This window comes from Centropristis striata, chromosome 7, assembly GCF_030273125.1.
Source record: "Centropristis striata isolate RG_2023a ecotype Rhode Island chromosome 7, C.striata_1.0, whole genome shotgun sequence".
NCBI lineage: Eukaryota > Metazoa > Chordata > Actinopteri > Perciformes > Serranidae > Centropristis > Centropristis striata.
In genome coordinates, this window is record NC_081523.1 from 5,914,980 (window position 1) to 5,938,640 (window position 23,661).

Consider the following 23,661-nt stretch of genomic DNA (forward strand, 5'->3'; position numbering starts at 1 on the left):
TTTGAAAATCAGCACTGTTAGTAGCACACTTCATCAAATTTTAAGCTTTGTGATTGGGTTTTTTTCTCCGATACGCACCTTGGGAGTCTACATTAGCGTCTACTTCTAACTGTTTAGACGTGCAGGACCTTCGGCTCTCTCTCTCTCAAATAAATTGATATTTTTTAACACAGTTGTTAATCTTTTGCACTGATGATTTGAGCCAAGAGAGTTTAATGCCGGTCCAAACAGTAGCAGTGCTCCAACTGTGAGTCTCATAACTCTGTCTATGGAAAAAATTAGCCGGACTCAGGTGTGCCCAAAGCGGCTACTCCCATTTCATTTGTGGTGTTTTTAAAAAAAAAAAAAAAAAGCCACTATCGTCTTCTCTTCCCATAAACACTGTCCTTAATGTAACTGTGGATAATCCTCTGGCTTCAGTTTCATGTTTTCACTGTTTTCATTGGACCTACTTTCTGCTTAAGAAATAGTTTCAAAAAGGACTGTTGGCAGTGACGTCTGTAGATTATCTAAAGTGGGATCGTTTGTCAACGCTGCAGCACTTTGAATAAAATTCCATTTGTCTCCATTGTATTGTGGTGGAAGCAATAATCTCAGAAATAGATATCTTAAATCATGGGCAAATAAAAGGAATATAATCTGCTTGGCTTCCAATAGACAGCCCAGTCACCAGCAAAATTGTATTTTTATATTGTATTTTTCTGCAAATCAGCTATGTTAATGTGCAATATGATGTTAACAGCTGCATCAGGTGGCTGGGACCAAATAATCCAGGCCTTTCAACTGGGAAACTGCTGTTTTTGCGTCCTGTTGTTGGAAATTTTGTCCAAAATTAGTGTTTTTTTGTCCCTTTGTTGGACGTTATTTCTGGAATTAGTGGTTTTTAAGCCTAACCCTGAGTTGTTTTGGTCCCTAATGTTAACCAAAGAATTCTCAAATTGTTTAAAATTGTTTGAATACAAGCAAACGTCACATTTTTCCAATGCATTGCAGCCATCATGTTTGCAATGTGATTAAAGCAGGTGTTGTGACTGACAATGTGAACGTGTTGCAGCAGTTCAGAAACATTCATAGTCAGCATATTTGTGGCTCAAAAATGTAGATTTAATGCTATCTGTGGTTTACAGAAACGTACAAAGCCAATATTTATTCTGGCGGCTGAGTTGCAAAAGAGGTAGGTAAGAAAAGTTCATTTTGTAGTTTAGGTGTATTGGACCTTTCAAGACATTAATCCAGAAACAAAGCGGTGTGTTTCCCAGCCACACATGACACCGTAACATCACAACCTCGTATTTAGCACAAGAGGACCGTGAGAGAGCAACAACAGACAGTAGACTATACATATCGCCGCACAACCAACAAGCCCTCTTCTTCAATACGTGCATTCATGCAGCACAGCAGCAGGCAGCAGTTTGCATGCTAAATCATCCAAGTCAATTAAAGAGTCTTCTCTCAGGCAGTAAATTGCCAGACTCTGATATGCTGTTGACCTCAAATCCTCAACCCAGACAAGCCTTTCACCACAACTTTCCAATCAACATCTCTCCTCTCTCCAATTCTGCAAGATTGGCTTTCATCTTTTTATTTACGCGTCTACCAGTTAAACAAAAGTCCCCACTAGAATATAACATAACTGGTGAAAAACAGCTAGCAGCGTGTTATTTACAGCATCCGCACACATAGTTTGATGTAAATGATTTTGAGATTTTTATATGTAGTTTCACAGTGCCAGGTTTTCTTTTTTTAAAAGGTGATCATAAAATTCCTGATTTAAGGTATGTGGAAAATAGTTATTAAAGCGAAGCCTTTTGAACAGCAGCCAGCCAGAAACAGCTGTTTTTTCTCTGTGTTCAGATGTAAGCCACTCTCGCCTTCAAGTACAGGACGGTAGAGCCTCTGAGGCAGAAATGCAATGTGGCTATAATTGGCTCTGTACCGAAGTGTGTGGCTCACTCCGAGCAAAATGAGTCAATCAGCATAATTGTGCCAATTAAGTGTCCAAACATCTTCTGTGATCTACCTCTGGGTATGGGAGTGTTTCAACAAGCTCGTACACTCCGGGCCAAGCGGGCCATCTCTGACGCACATGGATGTGAATGCAACTCCCCCTGAAACGTACACACACACACGTACACACACATACACACACAGATATACTGGCAGCAACTTTTATCAGAGTGTCACCAAAAGGACCAAAGTCTTTCTCTGTGCTGCCGGGTTAAACGAAAGGATTTCCGTCCATCGAGGTCGCTCTTATCTGCAATGTGGCACCTCGGCTAATCTGACACTGTCTGCTTTTTACCCTCCCTCGCCTTTCACACACACACACACACACACACATAGACACACACACCTCGGGGCAGGATTGATTATGTTTCTCTGTCATGTGGGCTGGCCTGTTCACCTTAGCCCTGTGGATGATGTTCCCATTCTTCTGCTAAAAGGGTGTGTGAAGGTGTGTGTGTGAAAGAAAACTAATGAAACGCTATTTAGTGGCCACAATTTGGGAGAGAGATCCTAAAGGGGCACACCGCGTCATTTATGATCAAAAGATGCCGGTGGGTCAGGACATGGGATGGGTGGTCTACCGAGGTTTTTTTTCTTTTTTTATGCTGATGGTTGTAATTCACGTCTGTCTCCTTAGGGGGTGATTAAGAGAGTGCAGTAAATTACATAAGTGGCTATAGATGAGCTCTTGGGAGTCTTATTTCAAATAGAGCCATTACACGTTGACAGGCATGAAAAAGAGAAGAGGAAGGAGAAATGGAGACGGGGTATATAATCCAGTGTTTTGATGGTCGGACCCAGTTTTTGCTCTTTTCATTCCAGCGGTAGCCGCGGGCTAAACAAACAGGTGTCTGCCTCCAAACTGGGTCTGGCAACAAACAGATCTGGGCCCACGATAAAGTGTCGAAATTCACTAGAAGAGGAGGCTGGCTCCTGTTGAACATGGGAAAACTTCAGCTTGAGAGAAGTTCCTCGCCACTTGAAAAAAAAAGTGACTAGATAAGCCCTTTCTTCACACAGTGGCATTGACGTCAGGTTGCAGGAAAGGGAGGTGAGCCACATACGGAGAGTGAAAAGCGTTAAGGCTCTTGAACTTGAGTTCAACCCAGAAAAGTCTTTACAACGACATTTTTGTCAATACCTCATTCTGAGTGTGAAAAGAGAGGAGGAAACTCAGGATAGTGTTTTTGATAGGAGAAGAAAAGAAATGGAAACGCCCTTCACAACTTTGCTCACAAAAGGCGAAACAGGATAGTGCAGCGCCCGAGGGCTTTTTTCAAGATGCTACAATGAGGTGTGTCAAAAGAGAAGAGAAAAGGTCTCTGGCAATTATTGTCAGGGCTGAAAAAATAGCAATGTCATCTTATAGGGCTTTTTTTAGTCGACAGGGAGTGCATTTTTACAGTTCACACTAATCCTGAAATAGAGCTTAAAGAGCTGAAACAGCAGCAGGATGAGCTCCCTCTGCCTTCCAGCTGTTTTGATATCATTTATCAGCAATTTAGAAGTTGCCATGAGGATCATGATGTACAAAGTCGTATAATCACCCAGGAGATATGCAGCCTGCTCAAAGCTTTTTAGACATTTCCATCTTCAATCCCACCTCTCATTGCGTTTGTAAGTGAAACTGAAAAGCAGAAGCTCCGAGGCCTGTCAGCCTTATTATGATGGGTTAGAAGAGCCTTGATGAAGGTTCAAAAGAGGCCGCAGCCTCAGACAAAAGCGCTGCCCCATCGCCCGTCCCTTTTTTTTTCCAGGTCTGTGTCTGGCCCCGGGAACAAAGGGCCTTACCCCCGACCTTTAACCATCTCCACCCATCAAAGAGCCATTGGTCTGGCTCTTGACTGACATGCATGGTCAAGCCTCCAGAGCGCAGAGGAAGAGGCTAAACCAACAAGCGCCGAGGGGTGCTGCTGGGGATGATTGACACAGACAAAGATAATCTCCCTCTGAAACGTTATTAAGTATTCAGCTCTCTGCAGTGGGGCTCTCAGCTGGGCTTTGTCTTGTTGTTTTGCGCTTCCTTTCTTCTTCTTCCCCATTATCTTCTTCTTCCTTTTCTTTTCAAACCACCTCCGTTTCCACACTGAGACGGATAAATCTGATATCGCAGTTGAAAAATGATGTTGTTTTTCCCACATGGCTTTTGTGAAGACGTCTATCCACTCTAAACCCCAAAACAGCTAAAAAAAAAAGCGAAATCTTGTCTAACTACTTGCCTTCCTACCCAATTAATAATAATAAAGAATAATAAACATCAGTTCTGTCGTGGAAAAAGTTTAAATTAGTGTACATTATCTGTTTCTTTGTTTGTATTAGTTTAACCCCCCAAAAAAGAAGATCTGTCTCTGTATTCAGATAGAAGACCAAAATAGCTTGATTAAATGTTTTAATTTTCTAACCTAATATACATTGGTAATGCATTTTTTTTTCATGCATTCAAGCATCAAATTGATTTAACACTGGGATGTTATTAATAATGAAATATATTTCCATATCCTAAAACTGTAGTTTCCATAACTTCAAGAAGCATAATGGCAAAAAATATATAAAAATACTAAAAATAGGGTTTGACTGCAGCTGTTAACCAGCTGAACAGCTGTTCCTGCACCGCCACACTGAAATGTCCAATTATGATTATTTCCATTACCCATTTTCAGACTCCAGACAGTCAAACCATTTTTGAAAATACGCTTTTTATATTTTTTGTCCAACACCAACACACCAAAAAGATTCAGTTAACCATCATACATGACAAAGAACAGCATCAGCTCCTCATATTTGAAAAGCTGAATTATTTTATCATCTGATTAATGTTCTGTCAGTCAGCAAATCATATAATAAACTAATTGTTGCAGCTCTCATCACAAAGTGGGAAAAATCAACATAAATTCATATTAATCTTGCACCAAAATCTATGAATCCTGAAACAAATTGGGCTCACTCTTAACCGTAAGCCAAAATGGAGATAGAAAGACACATTATCAGAATAACCATCTTAGTGTGGACAGTATAGGGCTGAAACCAATGCTTATTTTCATTATTAAGTAATTATTTTCTTGATTATTTGTTTGATCTATAAATTGTCAGAAAGTTAAAAAAAAAAAAAAAACTGTCCATCCCACTTTCTCAGTGCTTGATGTCTTTAAGTGTCTTGTCTTACCATTAAAACCCAAATTATTCAGTTTATTATGACTAGTGTATTTCCCGTAGGAAGTATGTATTTGTACATTACATGCAGACCACTACAACGTCTGCAACTCCATAAAACACTTACTTTTCATAAGGTACCACACCATCCAGCACATACACATTGAACATTGATATTCGCTGGAAACTATTTGAATATTATTGGAAAATCGAACCTTGTAGCCACTTTAAAACTCCTAAAGATAGGTAGGCTAAATAGACTTACAGATGAGATGAGTCAGGGTGGAAATCCAGAGTGAATTGTGTTACTGACCAGGTGTAGGCCTATCACACTATGGGGCGGAGCTCCACTAAAAGGGGGCGGAGCTCCCTTAAAAGGCGTCCGATCGGAAACAGTGCAATGCTGCAACACGTCCTATGTAAATATTGATATTTTGAAAAATTAATTCAAAAATCTTCAAAATCGAGGATGCACACCTTCGTGCCATGAGCAAGACACATACAAAATCTGAGGTCAGTCTGACTAACGGTCAGAGAGATATGAACTAGACACACACACACACACACACACACACACAGACGCTTCTTGCTTTTATAGATAGATTCATTAATTATTTTTTTGATTATTTGTTAGGTAAAAAGTAAAAAAAGGTAGGTAAAGGTTAAAAAAACCAAACCTGTCCATCACAGTTTCTTAGTGCTTGATGTCTTTAAGTGTCTCGTCTTATCAGTAAAACCCAAATTAATCAGTTTACTATAAAAAAAAAAAAGAAAAAAGTGAGAAAACGGCATATTTGAGAGGCTGAAAACAGTATTTTCTGGCCATTTTTGCATGAAAAATTACATTAACAACTCAAAATAGTTGGTGATTATTCTCTGTCTCTGGGACACGGTCTAACTTTTCCCTTCTCTGTGTCTGCAGGAATCCGGATGGGGACGTTCAGCCGTGGTGCTACATTGCAGATCATGAAGACGGGATCTACTGGAGATACTGCGACATCCCTACGTGCCAGAGTAAGACATATTTGCCACTCCTTTATCTCTCTCTCTACTCTCTCGTTCTCCCTGCGGTGCCCTCAGGGCCGTATCACGGGCACACGGACCAGCCATTTCATTGCTATGCTCATCTGCTCGCCTGCTATGAATAGCTTTTACAGGCTGCATGGCTTGTACACAGCTATTATCATCTAAAAAATGCCTCTAATTGCCTCCCGTCACCCCTCCTCCTGCCATGCCCGGGCCTGCCTTTACTTTAATGCGAGCTGTCAATCACTGCCTCTACTTCATATGTGTGTGTGCGTTTTTTGTATGTGTGTTCATAAGTTTCCCCTTTGGCTTTGTAGCTTGTTTTGACATGCTTTTTTTTTTTTTTTGATGTGAGTGATAATGTGCATCCACCCGTTTGTGGATATATTTATATGTTTTGTGCACAGAATGTCCCCCGTCCAGCACTTTGACTGTTTTTAAGTTTGGGAGATTTGATGCTTCTGTCTGTCTTCTCTACCGGTTTGGCACACATTTACAAAGAGCTGCCTGTCTTTAATCCCATTACTTTCATTCCCTCCACCTTTTTAATCACCGCTGTTGAAAAGTGACTCAGGTGGATCAACCTCCACTGATTTCGATGCCAAAGATTAGAATTCCTGCAGAGGAGCTTCAGATATATAACGTGACTTGCATGGTTTTGTTTTTTTAAGAAACTGTCACAAACGCTCATATTTCCAAGGCAACTTATTGTTATTTTAACATTTCTGGGTGTTTTTCCCGAGGAGGTCTTGCATACTTTTAAGCACTGGTGACTAAACACAATGCGGAAATAAAACTCAAATATTCTCTTTAACTAAAACAAATATTTAATTTACCTCTTCAATCATGAATTACATTCCTCCTTTCTTATGTAATCACCCTCTAGTCTGAGGTTAAACATTCATCTCCTTCTTTAAATATCTACAGTTCTATTTCTTTTCCAAACACTGGTCTTTCTTGTTATATCTCTGAATTCCTTGTTGCTTTTATGAGGTTTTTGTATCAATCTGTAGCTTCCCAGTAGTCATTATGTATTCTAATCCAAACAGTCAAATTTTGGTTGAAGAACGCATACTTTAGCCTCAAAATGATCCCATTCCCAAGCCCTTCTGGACACTTTTTCCCACGTGACTTGACGTACAGTCATGGAAAAAATGATTAGAGCACCCTTTTTCTTCAACTTCTTGTTCATTTTAATGCCTGGTACAACTAAAGGTACCTTTGTTTAGACAAATATAAAGATAACAACAAAAATAGCTGATAAGAGTTTAATTTAAGAGCTGATATCGAGACATTTTCCATCGTTTTCTTGATAATAACCAAAATCTTTATCAAGAAAACCATGCTAAACCATGTTAAATGGTCTAATAATTTTTTCCATGACATGGAAAAGCAACATGCTGCCGCGGACGCCTGTTTAGTTCGAATCTAGAGACGAAAAGACACAAATTACCCAAACAAACAAACAGAACAGGACAACATAAGACCAACTCAGCTGTCTGTTCTGCAAGGTAAAATTACTGTATTTGTTAAAGGAGTCTGGTGGCTATGAACGGGGGCTTAGCAGAACCTATTTTAGCCACCTAAAAGAGGAAAACCTAATAAAAAAATCTATCAGTTTAAGTGTTTGCCATACTATGGACATTTTCAGGCCGTAACCTTGTAGACAGACCACCTTTTATGATGGAAACCAAAGCCGTTATCTATGTTTTCTTCAAAGCCACCAGACTCTATTGACAAAACAGCAATTTTACCTCCCAGAACACAGGAGTGGCTGATCTCACGTTACTGCCACCTCGTTCAGTTACTTTAACCCTTTTAACTAAGTAACTCTATCATATTTTATGTGGGGAATCCTCGCCACAGCAGATAGAAGCCTAATAAAAGCTGGGACTGTGAGATGTTGTGAGTTTTCGCTGCAGTAGGTACCACCAGACCTCAAGAACCTCCCAACCCCTCCAGCTATCCCACCATTATCCTGTCTGAGTAGCCTGCTTTACTAAAGCCTGCTGTTTGAATGGCTTGCGTGTTTATGTGTATAGGAGCTTGTGTGTGTCCCATTAGACTTTTGACTGACCTATTTCAAACAACTGTCCATTTAGCTCGGTTTTTCTATGCCCCGAACCTTTGTGATTTGAGAGGGAAGCGGAGAGCAGCCCACGCTGTCTCTCTGCGCCGAGCCGGGTCTGGCCCTTATCTTTGGTGAAATTAGGCCAGCTTTTGTTCCAGATGGGTTTGCCATGTGCTGGTTCAGCCTTGTTTTTGTCTCGGCTCCAGTACTGTGCAGCGAGTAACCCATTCTAGCGACATGTGGCCCATTTCTAACAGCAGAGAGCTTCTCCCATACAGGAACGTTCCTCTCTCTGCCAGGGCGTTTAACGTCACATCTATCTGTGAGTGTGTGTGTGTGTGTGTGTGTGTGTGTGTGTGTGTGTGTGTGTGTGTGTGTGTGTGTGTGTGTGTGTGTGTGTGTGTGTGTGTGTGACACACTGACCGTAGATTTCGTATGTGGCTTGCGCTTGGCACGAAGGGGTGCATCCTCGATTTTGAAGATTCTTGAATACATCAGGGATGGGCAACTGGAGGCCCGGGGGCCGCATACGGCCCACACCCTCACTTGAAGTGGCCCTCAATACAATTACATGCATTTGAGCATGAAATCTTAAAAGTGCAGTGTAAAAATGCACAAAATTACTTCTTGCAATTAATGTTGGTCTGCTGTTCTTGCACTGAAAAAAAAATCACAGTAAGTGGTTATTTTTTATTTGCTTTAAACCTTTTGTATTCCTATTTATACTGTTATACATGCATTTGAGCAGGAAATATCTTAAGTTACTGCACTGTAAACATATTTAAAATTGCAGTTTCATCATATCTGGTGAAGTGCACAGTCCTATATGTGGCCCTGTGGTAGTGTCCATGAAAAACTGTGGCCCCCTGCAGCATTTAAGTTGCCCATCCCTGCTGTACTGTAAGAAAAGGAGAGGAGGTTTGCTGTGAGCAGGCATCCAGTGTCATGAAAACATGCCTGCTCAGAGGAGACGGTTTCTCCCCGCAGGGTTGACAGCGAGCTTTCAGACACGAAATGCTCCGTCTCATCTATTGTGAAACCACAATCGCCACGTGGTGCCTCACCTTCTGGCGGTGCCTGTTCTCAATCTGCCGCGTTCGAAAAGCTCCGGCTGCCAAGTGAGAGAATGCCGATGCTCTCTCAGTGTCAGTGTTGTCGGTCTTGCGGCTGGCAACAAAAGGCTGAAAAACACAGCGGAGCGCCAGGGAAAGGGCAACAGTGGTCTTTGTTTTCCTTTCGTCTGGCTTTTGTTTTGTCTGTGCCTGCCTTGTGTCTACTTTTTTGCTTACGTTTGATGTCGCGTGGTTGGTAGTTGGTGGCCGCTCGCTGAGGCACCTGGAGCCTGCCAGCCGTCGGCCTGTTATCCAGCTGGGTTCCCTGTCATCTAGGGTCATGCCACCCGGGTGAGGGCGACACACCCTGCTAGAGTGCACGCAGCCAGGCAGGTCACACGAGACCAGAAACACATAGTCGGACAGGGTGGATTACAGTGTGGGTCACGACATTTGTTGATCCTAGTAATCCCTTGTGGCAGCAGTTATCATGTGGTGGAATTCTCTAAACATTTCAAAAAGGCACGCTGTCGAGGCACATGGACTACTGTACAGATTGACATTTCCACGGTGTGTCACGGTGGACGCTGGTTTTATAACCCTTCTCATTACCGCGCCACTAAACGCTCGCTGAGGCAAAACCTCGTCGCAAGTGTTGTTGTTTATTGAAGTCCAGTTCCTGTGCTGCAAACCACACTGCACATTGTTTGTTTCTGACCAAGATTTTTTTTTAAAACGTTAGAAGAGTTAGAAAATGTATCTTGTTTTAAGAGTTAATTTCTTATTTTAAGTGTTCAACATGCTTTTGTATATCCTTTATTTAACCAGATAAATAGTCTAGTTGAGATTTTAAAAAAAAAATCTCTTTTCCAAGAGAGACCTGGCCAAGAAAGCAGCATAAAAAGTGACAAGTTACAACATTTAAACACAGTTAACATAAACAATTAAATACAATTTATTTTAATTATTTCTAGATTTAACAATCTTAATTCAATCTACAATCTACAATGTCATTTAGCAGACGCTTTTATCCAAAGCGACGTACATTTAAGGGATCATACAACACAAGCAAGGATGAAGTCAAGAAACAACACAAGAATAAGCAAGAATAAGTGGCATATATTATGTTGAGTGCAGTGATTTTGGGACGCAAATGCGGGTTTGTTTGTTTTTGTGTGTGCTGTGTGTTGATTATGTGTGTAGGTGGTCAGTTCAATTCAAGAAATCTTGCCAAGTGAAATTATCTGTCCATGCAGCAAGATCATTTCCCTCAGATTTTGTGTTTTTATCTTGTTTTTAGACACCGCTTTTTTGCAGTGCAGCCTTGCTCTGCTGATTTCTCAAAACTAATTTACTAAATTTAAAGGCACACTATGCAGGATTTGTGGCTTATTGTTTGTAAACACAACATGTAAACTTGCCCTCCTCCCCCTCCTCCTCCTCCTCCTCCTCCTCCATCGGTGCAACAAAAATGAAAGCAAGATTTATTCTTGTTTTGGAAAGATCTTTGTCCGCTTTGGTTTCGTCTCGCTGTATTTAACGGGTTTTTTTTGGCGCTCTTGGTTATTTTCATAGCTTTGTGCCCAAATGGTGATGCCAAGAAACATCCTGAACACAGCAAAATGAAAAAGAAGAAAGAGAAAATACAAGCGGGAGCAAGGTCTCAAGATTGAATGGGATTATTTTTGTCTATGTTGTTGTTGTTTTTGAAAAATCCTGCATATTATACCATGAATGAATCAATTTCGAAGTTTTCCACGCTTTCGTTCATTGTGACATCCTGTTTTCTCTGCACTTGAGGTCATTTGAGTGCTGATTTATTTTCATCAAGGCTCAGCGTGCAGTGCAAACAAGACTTAATCTTTTCTGACAGAGCAATGCCGATTCTAATGAGGTGTGAGGAATTTATGAGTGGAGCCTCCAGTCAAACCAGTAGGATCGAAGAAGTCAAACTCCAGCAACACCAGGTTCAACAGCTAATACTGCAGCTTAATCAATTAATAAGGGACTTTTTTACATTCTCAGATTAGATGTCAAACAGTTGCAGAAGGTCTTGAAAATCAGTTTTCTGGTTACTTGTGTTGAGCCAGTTTCTTTTAAAAATGAGCTCAGTTTGAAAGTACATTTCACCAACTTGTGCTTAAACATCTTTTCACATAACCATCTAACAATAATGCATATTATTTGTGTCATTTTTTGTTACAAATATTAAGCACAGCTGCACAGATTTCAAAGCAACTGTCTTCTTGACCACGGGCGATGTGAGAGTTCCTGTTTTTCCGTTTCTTCTCTCCACACTGAAGGACATTTTGTTCTGGTGTGGCTCCTTAAAGCTGACATGAGTTTACTTCATAATATGCCGCGGCTGAATCTGATTGACACAGAGTGAAACTGTCAGGGTGAAGTCCTCGAGCGCTTGCCAAGACAAAGACGCTTTGATCTGCGCGGCGGGAGCTCAGCTCTCAACAGCATACTGTATAACCAAGAAAAACTTGTTGTTCCACTGTGTTTTCCTACAGAAGAGACACTTGCAGCAGCTGTGAGGCCTAATGCCTTGTAGGAAAATGCTACATTTGAATATTTTTAATGTAGAGCAGGGATGGGCAACCTAAATGCTGGAGGGGGCCACAATTTTTCATGTTCACTACCACAGGGCCACATATAGGAGCGTGCACTTAATCAGATATGATGAAACTGCAATTTTAAATATGTTTACAGTGCAGTAACTTAACATATTTCATGCTCAAATGCATGTATAACAGTATAAATAGGAATAGAAAAGGTTTGAAGCAAATAAAAAATAACCACTTACTGTGATTTCTTCTTTTTTTCAGTGCAAGAACAGCAGACCAACATTAATTGCAAGAAGTCATTTTGTGCATTTTAACACAGCACTTTTAAGATTTAATGCTCAAATGCATGTAGTTGTACTGAGGGCCACTTCAAGTGAGGGTGCGGGCCGTATGCGGCCCCCGGGCCTCCAGTTGCCCATCCCTGATGTAGAGGATAATGCTAGGAGTTATTAAAAGAGAAGCTCACCCTTAGATCCAAAGTTTCTTTTTTCCTCCTATCTGCAGTGCCATTTGTTTTGTTTTGATGTGAGCTGCAGAGTGTTGGAAATATTTGCCACAGAGATATCTGCTTTCTCTCAAATGTTCTGCAACAACATGGTGCTCTGCTTGAGGTGCTCGAATGCCAACAACAATGTCTCTTTCCAGAAATCATGACCCGGTTACTCATCATAATCCACAGCCCTTGTTGTGAGTATTGTCATGCAGGAAGTTTTTTACTGTGCAGAAAGAAGCATGCATCTACTCATGGACCAGAGGCTCATGCTTGTGATGGTGCAAGATGTAAACATTAACAGTATTAGCTCAGTAGATGCATGCTTTCTTCTGCACAGTGATACTGTTGGCAACTGTAGAAACAAAATAGTCTTGGTTTCTGGAGGTTTTAAATTGTATTTTTTTGGCATTTGAGCACCACAAGCCAAGAGGGCATCTGGTAACATTATATTCAAATTTATTTCTGCAGCACATTGAAAAGAGCTGACAAGGTTCTTTTACAAACACAGGCAGAATGAAACTTTAGCAGATCAGACAACAGAAACCATGCATGTGTCCTGTCAGAGATCAAGATAAACATAAACAACCATTATAAGAGGACAACTAGTAGTGGGGATTTTTTTCAAGAAAAGACATAAGCAGACATCTCTACAGTTAATATCACACATTCTGAAACAATCTAGATAAATAACACTTCAGGTAAGAGGAAAAATATGTAGTTTTTCATTATTTTGGGGTGAAATTTCCCTTTAATTCTAACCAAAGAATGATAGTGGATGATAAATCCATGTATATATTCTACATTTTACCAGGCAGGAATAAAGTTTATCCAACTTGTCAACATTTCATGGTTTTCTAAAACTATTTTTTTAAACTTTTCCTAAAGATTCCTATAATATTTGCGCTATTGAGATTTAATTAACGCTCATATCAATCAATAACAAACTCATCAAGTACTCAAGTACTGTACAGTTGTTATGTACCTGTAGTTTACTATAGTATTTTCTGTTTTATGCTACCCTATCATTATACTTCAATACATTTTGGAGGCAAATATTGTGTTTTTTACTACACTACATTTATTTTCAAAGCTTTTATTATTAGTTATTTTGCAGATTTAGATCATAAATTCAAAATCTAGTTATGTTTTTGTAGGTTTAGCTATCATTCCACCTTTAAAGCTGCAACATTAAAGTGATTAACACATTAATGCATCAATAATTTTCATCCAGCAATGTGATATATGTAAGTCTGAAATGGGCCATTTCTTTTACTTTTGGCACTTAAAGTATATATATATTTTTTTTTACACTTAAATAACATTTTAAATGCAGGACTTTTTATGGAAACTGAATTTTTACACTGTATTATTGCAACTTTTAGTTAAGTAAAATACCCTTTTCCACCACTTATTTAGACATAAAGAAGATATGATCTGTAAACAGGATAAAAAAAACAACATAATAATCACCCATCCAGTATATAATTTTTATTAAAGGAGTGTGGTGCTGTATGTTTACAGTACCTCCTTATTTCAAACGTGATTATTGTGGCTAACAATGGCTGCTGTGTGAGGTAATGAGACTCATTATCTGTTCACCAGAATTCCCTGAAGCTATTTTAAGCCGTCCCTTTGTTACACGGCTGTCAGTGTACATCTAAACTTTAAAGACACTTGATGTACGACTTACAGTACATGAATGCTTCCATCTATTTGAACAGTTGAGGGAACGTCTAATTAAACATGTCTGTCACCGTGGAAGAATAGTCTTAATACCAGAGGCACCACATCCATCTGGCAAGCTAACCGGCCACACCTTGAAGACATTAAGACAAAGTAGTTATGTGTTTGGCCCAAGGTTTTATTACTGAACGTTGAGGTAAATATGCAGTGATGAGATATTGCCTTCATTAAGGGTGATTTATGAAGCCGCTAAATGGTACTTTGAAGTTGTGGGACACCTCAGTCGACCGCCAGCTTGTGTTGAACGAATCTGACTAGATATCTGTGTTCCAGTTGGTCTCTTTCAACCTTTTGGGATTAAATTGAGCAAGCTGTTAAATTAAATGTTGTGGAAAATATGAAGAAATCCACACCACTTCTTTGCAGTGTGGATATTCCTTCTGGGTGATGGTTTGAATATGTGACACAGAAACACTGTGTTTCCTGTTTGCAGTTCTGTAGTTTAACCGTCTGGAGTCCACGAAAGCACCGGAGCACGACTTCTTCATGACGTCAAAAAAAGACCCAAAAAAGACCAAAAGAAGACACAAAATGACTAGAAAAAAAGACACAAAATGACTAGAAAAAGACACAAAATGACCAAAAAAGACACAAAATGACCAAAAAAACCCACAAAATGACCAAAAAAACCACAACAGACACAAAATGATCAAAAAAAGACACAACAATAGACACAAAATGACCAAAAAAGACACAAAAAGACATGAAAAGGATTAAAAAATGGACAAAATAGTCCAAGACTCCATAGAGTTAAAATATGACTCAAACATAAATGTAATATACACAAAGGTACATTTATCCACTTGTTTTGGTCATGTGACTGCATCCAGACTTTCTGGAAGGGGGTTCACTCTGTAACACAGGAGGTCACTGGTAAAACTGTTTTTGTTGACTCCTTCTTTCTATCTATTTAATCATGCTTCGGAAAATTTCTCAGGCACGGACACCAAATCTCTGTTGATAAATCTTTTGTTTTTGGCTAAAAAATGTATCTTGCTGCAGTGGTCAACTCCCCAGATCCTTACAGTCGACATGTGGATATCACAGATTTCGTCCCTAATTCACATTTTCTTTCATGGCAACATTTAAAAATTTCGCTTCAGAATTCGCTTTGACTTTAATGGAAACAGGGCTAATGATGCTCTCTTGTTCAGGAACACCCTGATCACTGCTCACTGCTACTACAGTCTTATCTGCTGGCCACTGAGCAGCTCCACTGGAGTTAGAGATTAAGGACTTAAAGCTTTCACTTTCCCCACCCAGATGTATCCAGTCTGGGGGATTGAACCAGTGCACAAGCTCACTTCTGTCACCTTAGAGCCACAGCCTCGTTCACCATCAGCCGAGTCTAGAAGAGTTCCACATATAGACTGTATAAAACTTGGACGTAGCTTTCTAGGTATGGATGCAGGTTTGTGAGCAGCCATACACTGTAAAAAAAAGATTAACAATAGCTACTCAATAAAATTGAGGCAACAGATTGCACACAATATTATTAATTAAATCTAACTACATTACAAGTTGAGTTAATAACAACTTAACAGGAAGTGCCGTTAAAAACGGACTAATTCTATTGTGTTGGATTCATTCAAAATTCTCTTGATTTAGAATTACATACACATAAAGATTATATTTAATGTGGTCAAAATAAGTAGATTCTATCTCAAACATTTTTATATTAAAGTTACTTAAACAACTGCCTCAAAATCAAGGATGTATTTATATTTAATACATTTCATCAAATATATTAAGTAAAATGAAATGACTACAGAATAATGTATTACAGTGTAATAAAGCCTGGTGTGGTGGTTCTACCAGCTGATGTAGCGTGGGTGGAGCTGAGGCCCAATGTGACACCGATCTGTCACTCTAAGCTGCCATGCCTTAGTTATTCATAACTTTAAGCCTCATACAAATATAAATCAACCAACAAGCTTTCTGTCCCACATTTACCAGCTGCAACATTGGTGAACACATCAATGCATCAATGCACAACTTTTGGCACTTTAAGTATATTTTTTGTTTATTTTGTATATTTTCTTTCACTTTAGTAAGATTTTGAGTGCAGGACCTTTTGTGATCAGTGAAAGATGTGAGTACTTTTTTACCTGTAAACATATGAACAAAAAAAAAAAAGTTACGCTCAAGTTTCTTAATTTTCTATTAAAAGTGTGCTGCTGTATCTCCTTATTTCACTCATGTTTAAGGCCACACCTTAGTTATTCATTATTTTGAGCCTAACATAATGTAATTGAGCTTTAGAAATCAAACTGGTTTTTGTACCAGGCTGTAAACATGTTTATTTTTTATTTAAAGTTGGCTTTTTTATCATTGTGGTCTATGGGGATTGACTTGCTTTTGGAGCAGCCTCAAGTGGCCAGTTGAGGAACTGCAGTTTGTGGCACCTCCAAGTTGACTTTTTTCATCCTAGAAGGATTTTAGTTCCTTCCAGGACCAGATAAAAAGAAACTGGAGACAAAAATGGGTCTGAAAGGTGACAAGACCAGACAGAACCAGATCAAAATCACCAAAATTGGCATAAACACACCATTGCCTGTACAAATTGAGCAGCTGGGTTCATTTAACCAATGAACACACTGAATAATTGTAGAATACACACAGGTGTTGTTCCTTTAATCACATTGCCAAGAAAGAAAATAAGATAATGTAGATCAGGTTGAGAGAAAGTGCATCTTTTAAAGCTTTAATTTTAAGGAAGGAAAAGTCAAATGGGTAAATGAGTGCCTGAGTCAAAATAAGCACAAGGCCGAGACAAGCCGAACATGTCGGACATGTGGTCTGGAAACTGGGCCCAGACTGGAGCACCACAGCCCTGCCTCGTGGCTGTTGTGGTTGCCTGAACCAGAGATGCTTTCAGGTTGTGTTATTGCAGTATTTATCTCACTCTCTGTCATTGTTTTCAGAGGCAGAATATTTCCCCTAGGTGGTCTTGTACCAGCTTTCACCACAACCAACCCTCCCAACCAGCATACTGAGGCAGGTTCAGGCACCACGGAGTGGAGACGGGTGTGTGTTACTGTGTGTGTGTGTGTGTGTGTGTGTGTGTGTGTGTGTGTGTGTGTGTGTGTGTCAGTGTGTGTGTTCCTTTTAGTCTTGACAGGGTAGAAACCGGTCAGAGATTTAGACCTTCAAAGTGAGGACATTTTTGTGAGGTGAGCTCATTTCGGCCATTCTTCACCTCTTTAATCTTTTGGAGTTTGGGGCTATTTGTCAGTTGCTCTGGTTCAACCTTTTGGGATTAAATTTAGCAAGCTGTTAAATTAAATGTTGTGTAAAATCTGAAGAAATCACACCACTTCTTTGCAGTGTGGATATTCCTTCTGGGTGATAGTTTGAATATGTGACACAGAAACACTGTGTTTCCTGTTTGCGGTTCTGTAGTTTAACCCTCTGGAGTCCACGAAAGCACCGGAGCACGACTTCTTCATGACGTCAAAAAAAAGACACAAAAAAGACACAAAAAGACACGAAATGACTAGAAAAAAGACACAACAACAGACACAAAATGACAAAAAAAGACAAAATGACCAAAAAAAAGACACAACAGACACAAAATGACTAGAAAAAAGACACAAAATGACCAAAAATGACACAGAAGACTCAAAATGACAAAAAAAGACCCAAAATAACTAAAAAAAAAAAAGACACAAAATGGCCAAAAAAGACACGAAAAGACATGATAAGGATTAAAAAAAACATTTTGTCGGTTTTGACTCCTTTTCATTCTGCCTGTAAAAAACGACTAAAAAAGTGTCCACCATGCCATTTTGGTACTGTTTTCAGCACAACGTCACCTATAAGACCTGATTATTATTTTTTTCATTTTGACTTACTGGATCAACATTTTCAACACAAAAAAAAAACACGGAAAAACACAAATATTGACAAAAATCACACAAAAAAAACATGAAAGACAAAATATTGCATTAAAAATGCTGAATGCAAACTGCAAAATTTGAAAAACCTCTGCAAAAACTTGATGGAGGCGTTTTTTTACCTTTGCTGAAAAAGGGTTGATGCATTATATTCAACTTTCTTCCTTTTTACGTTGCAACGTCATGAAGAAGTCTTGCTCCGGTGCTTTCGTGGACTCCTCAGAGGGTTAAGAAGCTTTTTTTAAGGTTCAAATTGAGGTTTGTGGAAGCAAAATTCAGACTCAAACAAAGATTTCTACCATATGATGCAACAAAAACCCCAAAAACCTAATCATGTGGCTCCCCATGAAAGAACTTCATTCATAAAAAGCTAATTAATTTAGTTAATGAGAAATATGTGTGTCCAAAATGACCTTTTTGGCCTCACCGCTCCAGGCTTGCAAATTAAAAAATTACCAGGCAAGATTATTTCCTACAGACCCCAAATTAATTATTATACATTGTTCATAGAAATATGCCAACCTCCTTTTCTATTTTATGTACACTATTACCACAGGTGCTGTGTGAGTAGATTGAGAGGTTTAATTTAAAACCTGCACATTCACACAATGGAAGTTTCTGTCCTCATTTTTTTTCCTGCCAATGGCTTCCACATGGGGCTGAAGTTAACTTTCTGCTCATAATAGACTTGCTAATCATGCACACGCTGCAGAAACACGGGAGATGTTTAGCTACTGGAGTGATTTGTTTGCTCAGAAATCCAGATAATCCACATTTTTGCTGTTATTTGTTTCTTGACAGGTGCGAATCTTGCTCTGTCAGTTTGATTTGTCCAAATCTCCTGAGATATTTCTCTGGCCTCCAGCCTCTCATTCTAATGAAATCCTATCATTAAATGTCCATTATGACTATTAGCAGCAGTGGAAGAAGTATTCAGATCCCTTCTTTCAGTAAAAGTACAAAAATATCAGCATCAAAATGTACTTAAAGTATCAAAAGTAAAAGTACTCAAAAATGCCACCACTCAGATTATTTTATATATTCCAAATATATTATTAGATTATTATTATTGCAGCATTTATGTAAGCAGCGTTTTAATTTTGTAAAGGTAGGGCTCACTTTAGCTACTTAATATACTGTAATGAGGTTTGATAAAAAAAATTTAAAAAAGTCTCATCACTTTAAATTTATCATGTTTTTTTATGTTAGATAAGTAACTAAAGCTGTCGGCTAAATGTAGTGGAGTAGAAGTATAAAGTTACATAAAATAGAAATAAGTAAAGTACAAGTACTTCAAATTCTACTAGTCATTTGATTGGGTTGGGAAATGAAATATACCAAACATGTTAATATAGGAAAAAGGGGCCAGATTAAAGTGAGACTATTGAGGATATCGGATAGTATTTCTGAAATATTGTAACTTGAAACTGGTCAAATGTGACCAGAACACAACAGGAGGGTTAATGTGTGTAAACAGAATATTACTTTTAATAAGTAATAAAATGAAAAAAAGGTCTCATCAATTTAAATGTATCATGTTTTTTATGTTAAATAAGTAACTAAAGCTGTCGGCTAAATGTAGTGGAGTAAAAAGTACAATATGTGCCTCTGAAATGTAGTGGAGTAGAAGTTTAAAGTTACAAAAATAGAAATACTCAAGTAAAGTACAAGTACCTCTAATTCTACTTGAGTATATGTACTCTGTTACATTCCACCACTGCCTATTAGTATGTTTGTAGGCTAATTTAGACACAGTAGGCTGTTTTATCTTCATTATAAGGCTCAAAATAAGGTTTTAGGCTTAGTTCGGACATTTTTTCTCTTTTTTGTCCAACAATGGCTTTTTTTTATTTGCTTCAAACCTTTTGCATTCCTATAACTGCAAATTATTTGGTTCTTAAACGTTCAACATGCTTATTTCTAGATTTAATAATCTTAATTTAAGAAATTTTGTCAAGGGAAATTATCTGTCCATGCAGCAAGATCATTTCCCTCAGATTTAGTGTTTTTATCTTGTTTTTAGACACACCTTTTATCTTCATTATAAGGCTCAAAATAAGGTTTGTGGCTCAGTTTGGACATTTTTTCTCTTTTTTTGTCCAACAATGGCTCTTTTGTTAATAAAGGTTGCCGACCCCAGATCTAGAGTTAAGTTTTGGGGACTATAATCTTGACTCTGAAAGTCACAAAATTGCACTGTCACGAGGGTTAGTCATGAAATCAAATACTTTTTGTGTACAGAGGCGAACTTCCAAACATATTTCAGCCATAACGGTGAAATAATACGACTTTGTCAACCAATTAGAAAATACGAAAAACAAGAGATGGAAGAGAGAAAAATCATTCTCAGTCATTTGAGGGTTAGGAAACTAACAGTAGTTGCCATTTCCAAACATGTTAATATTAGGAAAAAGGGCCGAATTAAAGTGAGAGATAGTATTTCTGAAATATTTTAACTTGAAACTGATCATATGTGACCAGAACACAATAGGAGGGTTAACGTGTGTTAACAGAATATTACTTTTAATAAACTAAAACTACTTAAAGAGACCTTAGTCGTGAAAAAAATGACTTTTTGTGTCCAGATAATGCACATTTTTGCTGTAATTTGTTCCTTGACAGGTGCTAATCTCGCTCTGTCAGTTTGATTTGTCCCCTTTCACCTGCATCAGGGCCTTAGGTCCTTACCTGGAGCTTTGAACACGCTCATTGTTATCTTACCCTGACCTCTGACCTCCTCTTGGCTCCGCCCACACCTGCCCCTCAGGGGAAATACCTGGCTGCAGTGATGTGAGTTAACTCCCAGACAGAAACTAGAGCAGAGACTCACAGAAAGGAGCCACAGGACATCAGGTAGATTTAATCTCTCTCTCTCTCCACATGGCTGGGGTTAAATCAGCCGGGGCCATTAGGGAATTAAAGGTATTGATTACGAGGCGAGCCGGTTGTGTAGAATGTTTGCTAATGAGAACAAGTAGATGGCCATTGTTTAGTGCTTGTCTTGGGGAAAGAGGAGGAGATGAATAGCAGGTCAACCAATTTATCTCTGAGGAACGAGGGCTCCCAGCCAGCCGACCAGACGCAATAAATAACATTTTATTATCGGATATTGTTCGGATTCCAGCTCACAGTGCATGTTAAAGTGTATTTACTGTAGTAAATAGGATTTTTATTTTATTGTGAAAGGTAAGGCAGCGATAAAACAACTTTATAGCAGCTCCGTGAGGCTGCAACTTGCTTTGTGTGAGAATTGCAAACATAATATTTGCTTATTAGGACGAAACACAAAGTACAGCTGAGCTGGAAGGGTTTTGCAGGTTTTGAGGGGGGGGCATGAATGTCTGTGGTATTGCCAGCTCTATATTCACTTTGTATGGCGTGGGCTATAGCAGGGGTCAGCAAACTTTTCCATGAAAAGAGACTTTTTCGGCCAAAAATCAGAAAGAAAAATCCCTCTGGAGCCGCATCTTTGAGCCTTATAATGAAAGTAATTTGCTAATTTCTCACTGCAAATCAAGCAAATCACTCATGGTGAAGCACTGGCAGTTCATCTAAACTAATCTTCTGTTGTCTTTTCTGTTGTAGCGTTTTTGGGCAAAAATTTAGATGATAGGGCAAAGGGCCAGATGGTCATAGGCTATGATGCACATTTAAGTCGACTAAAATATATATATTTTCCTGTCTATAGGGTACATATTTTTGCAATTGGAGAATGTATATGCTATAGGAAACCTGCAGCTCTGGAGCCACATGTGTCCCTTCAGGTCATCTGCAGTGGCTCCATGTGGCTGTGACAAGAAACGTATACACTGTAGAAAATGTTTGTAGAAATGACAGTAAAACACTGTCAAATTACATCAGAAATATGGCATAAATTTAAAAATGGTATATCACTGTAGTAGACATTTTTAATTACCGTAAATCAAAGAATAGCACAAAACTTTCACTTTTACTGTCATAAACTGTAGGAAACACACAGTTCTGCTGTAAAAATACAACATATTCATGTAAAGTTAATGGAGAAAAACTATGATGTCACAATCACACAATCACCCTAAAATTTACGGGAATATTCAGTCTAAATTACCGTTTTTGATAATATTTACAGTAGAAAACCCACTCACTGTAATTTTTAAGGTGAAGTTCTGGCCACCAAAGCAGTTGGTATTTTACCGTTAATTAAACAGATTATTTTTTACAGTGTATGGTTATTTCTTTACATTTTAAGTTTTATTTATCATTGTTGTATACGCCCAAAGCAATAAGTATTCTTCAATTGTAAAAATATGTAGCTTATATACAGTATTAAAACTATTTTTAACAACTAAAATTTGCATCATAGCAAAAGAAAATCTCCAGTCTGACCCCTTAACCTCTACATTTTGCCAACCTCAAGTCTGGTTTTGAGATTTTCTAGCGAGGCTAGCTCATGATTCCAAATCTCCTGAGATATTTCAGGAGACAAAATCCTATTAATAAATGTCCATTATCACCTGTTAGCAGCGGTGGACAAAGTATTCAGATCCCTTACTTAAGTAAAAGTACTTTGAAATTACTCCACTACAAGTAAAAGTCCTGCATTCAAAACTTACTGAAGTAAAAGTACAAAAGTATCAGCATCAAAATGTACTTAAAGTATCAAAAGTAATAGTACTCGTTATGCAGAATGGACCCACTCAGATTGTTTTATATATCCAAAATGTATTATTCTGTTATTATTATTGTTTATGCATTTATGTAAGCTTACTTAATATACTGTAATGAGGTTTGATTTTTTTTTTTTTAAAGTCTCATCACTTTAAATTTATCATGTTTTTTATGTTAAATAAGTAACTAAAACTGCCGGCTAAATGTAGTGGAGTAAAAAGTACAATATTTGTAGTGGAGTAGAAGTATAACGTTACATAAGATAGAAATACTTAAGTAAAGTACAAGTATCTCAAATTCTACTTGAGTAAATGTACTTAGTTACATTCCACCACTGTCTATTAGTAATGTTTGTAGGCTAATTTTGACATATTAAGCTGTTTCATTTTCATTATAAGGCTCAAAATAAGGTTTGCGGCTCAATTTGGACATTTTTTCTCTCTTTTTTTGTCCAACAATGGCTCTTTTGTTAATAAAGGCTGCCGACTCCAGATCCAGAGTTAAGTTTTGGGGACTATTATCTTGACTCTGAAAGTCACAAAATTGCACTGGCACAAGTCTTAATCATGAAAATAATAACTTTTTGTGTACAGAGGCCAACTCCCAAACATATTTCAGACATAAATTTGAAATAATACGACTTTGTCAACCGATTAGAAAATACGAAAACAAGAGATGGAAGAGAGAAAAATCATTCTCAGTCATTTTAGGGTTAGGAAACTAGTAGTAGTTGCCATTTCCAAACATGTTAATATTAGAAAAAAGGGCCGAATTAAAGTGAAAGATGGTATTTCTGAAATATTTTAACTTGAAACTGATCAAATGTGACCACAACACAATAGGAGGGTTAATGTGTGTTAACAGAATATTACTTTTAATAAACTAAAACTACTTGAAGAGGCCAAAGTTTCCACAAATAAAAGTCCCGAGACATCTTGATCTCAGCATTAATGTCAGTCGGGTCGACCGCCGTGAAATCTGCTGACCACATTCATGCTTCCCA

General features: G+C 38.4%; 1 protein-coding gene across 1 annotated transcript in view; it reads left to right on the forward strand.

Moving 5' to 3' along the window:
• kremen1 (kringle containing transmembrane protein 1) overlaps nucleotides 1–23,661 on the forward strand; it is a 93,481-nt gene that overhangs the window by 39,029 nt on the left and 30,791 nt on the right. The window contains exon 3 of the mRNA XM_059336615.1: nucleotides 6,080–6,171. Within this exon, the coding sequence (XP_059192598.1) occupies nucleotides 6,080–6,171 (92 nt within the window). The remainder of the gene's footprint in view (nucleotides 1–6,079; nucleotides 6,172–23,661) is intronic.